The sequence below is a fragment of the Ostreococcus tauri genome (assembly GCF_000214015.3).
Source record: "Ostreococcus tauri WGS project CAID00000000 data, contig chromosome 04, whole genome shotgun sequence".
Classification (NCBI taxonomy): domain Eukaryota; kingdom Viridiplantae; phylum Chlorophyta; class Mamiellophyceae; order Mamiellales; family Bathycoccaceae; genus Ostreococcus; species Ostreococcus tauri.
The window spans coordinates 188,073-188,975 of NC_014429.2; the positions used below are offsets into that span (position 1 = coordinate 188,073).

General features: G+C 67.6%; 1 protein-coding gene across 1 annotated transcript; it reads right to left on the reverse strand.

The window, feature by feature from the left end:
- Positions 1-147: 147 nt before the first annotated feature.
- OT_ostta04g01070 (unnamed product) lies at positions 148-873 on the reverse strand (the record flags this gene model as incomplete). The annotated part of the gene is made up of 2 exons (XM_022984438.1): positions 148-595; positions 626-873. 2 exons carry the CDS (start codon positions 871-873, stop codon positions 148-150), a joined length of 696 nt encoding a protein of 231 aa, XP_022838712.1.
- Positions 874-903: the final 30 nt, after the last annotated feature.

The following is a 903-nucleotide window of genomic DNA, read 5'->3' on the forward strand; positions in this document are numbered from 1 at the left end:
CTAACACTTTATGGTCCCGCGAGACGACGCGTCGATCGAACGGCGGCGACGATTGGAATCGGCCTCGACGCCCCCGCGTGGGTGCGGCGCCGGGCGTCATGAGAATCGAGTCGCGCGCGCGCGCGATGGCGCGGACGTTGGGTTCGATCAGACGCCGACGGTTTCGAGGACGTCGTCGATGTCGGGATGGGCGCCCGGCACGGCGTCCGCCCACGCGTAGACGACGTCATCGCCGTCCAAGACGAAGGTACCGCCGAGACGCAAGACACCCTCGGCCGTGAGCTTTTCGCCCTTTTTAATCGGGGCGAGCTTGGCGACGTTGCTCAAATACTTCCACCAGTCGCCCATCGAAAAGCCGGGCGGGCGCATCTTCGCGTCCTCCTTACTCGGCTTCGCCTCGTCCAATCGCCCGAAACCAGCGGCTTTGTACAACGCGAAATCGCTCGAATCGTCCACGAAGATCTCATCCCTCTTTATCTCTGGATTGAGCCTTAAAAACGTCCCCAACGCCTCCGCGTCGCCGACGCTCACCATCGTCAGCGTCCCGCCCGCGCGTTCGATCCTCTCTCTCGCCCCGGAGCACGCCCGCGCGTGGCTCCAGCAGAACAATCATCCGAGATGTCGCAGCACCACCACCACCGCCGGCGCGCCCGTCGCGCGCGCGCCCAGCGCGATGCGTCGTCCATCGACGTCGACGACATCCACCGCCCGCAGCGTCTCCGCGCTGACGCGTCGTCCGTTCACCGTCACCGCGCGCGCGCCCGCGGGGTCGATCGCGCACGCGAGTTCTCCGCAATCTAACGCTCGAGGCGACGTCGCGCGTCGTCGCGCCCGCGCGCGCGACGGCGCCACCGCGAGACGCGCGAGCGCCATCGACGGTGAGTGACGTCGACGCCGCGACGC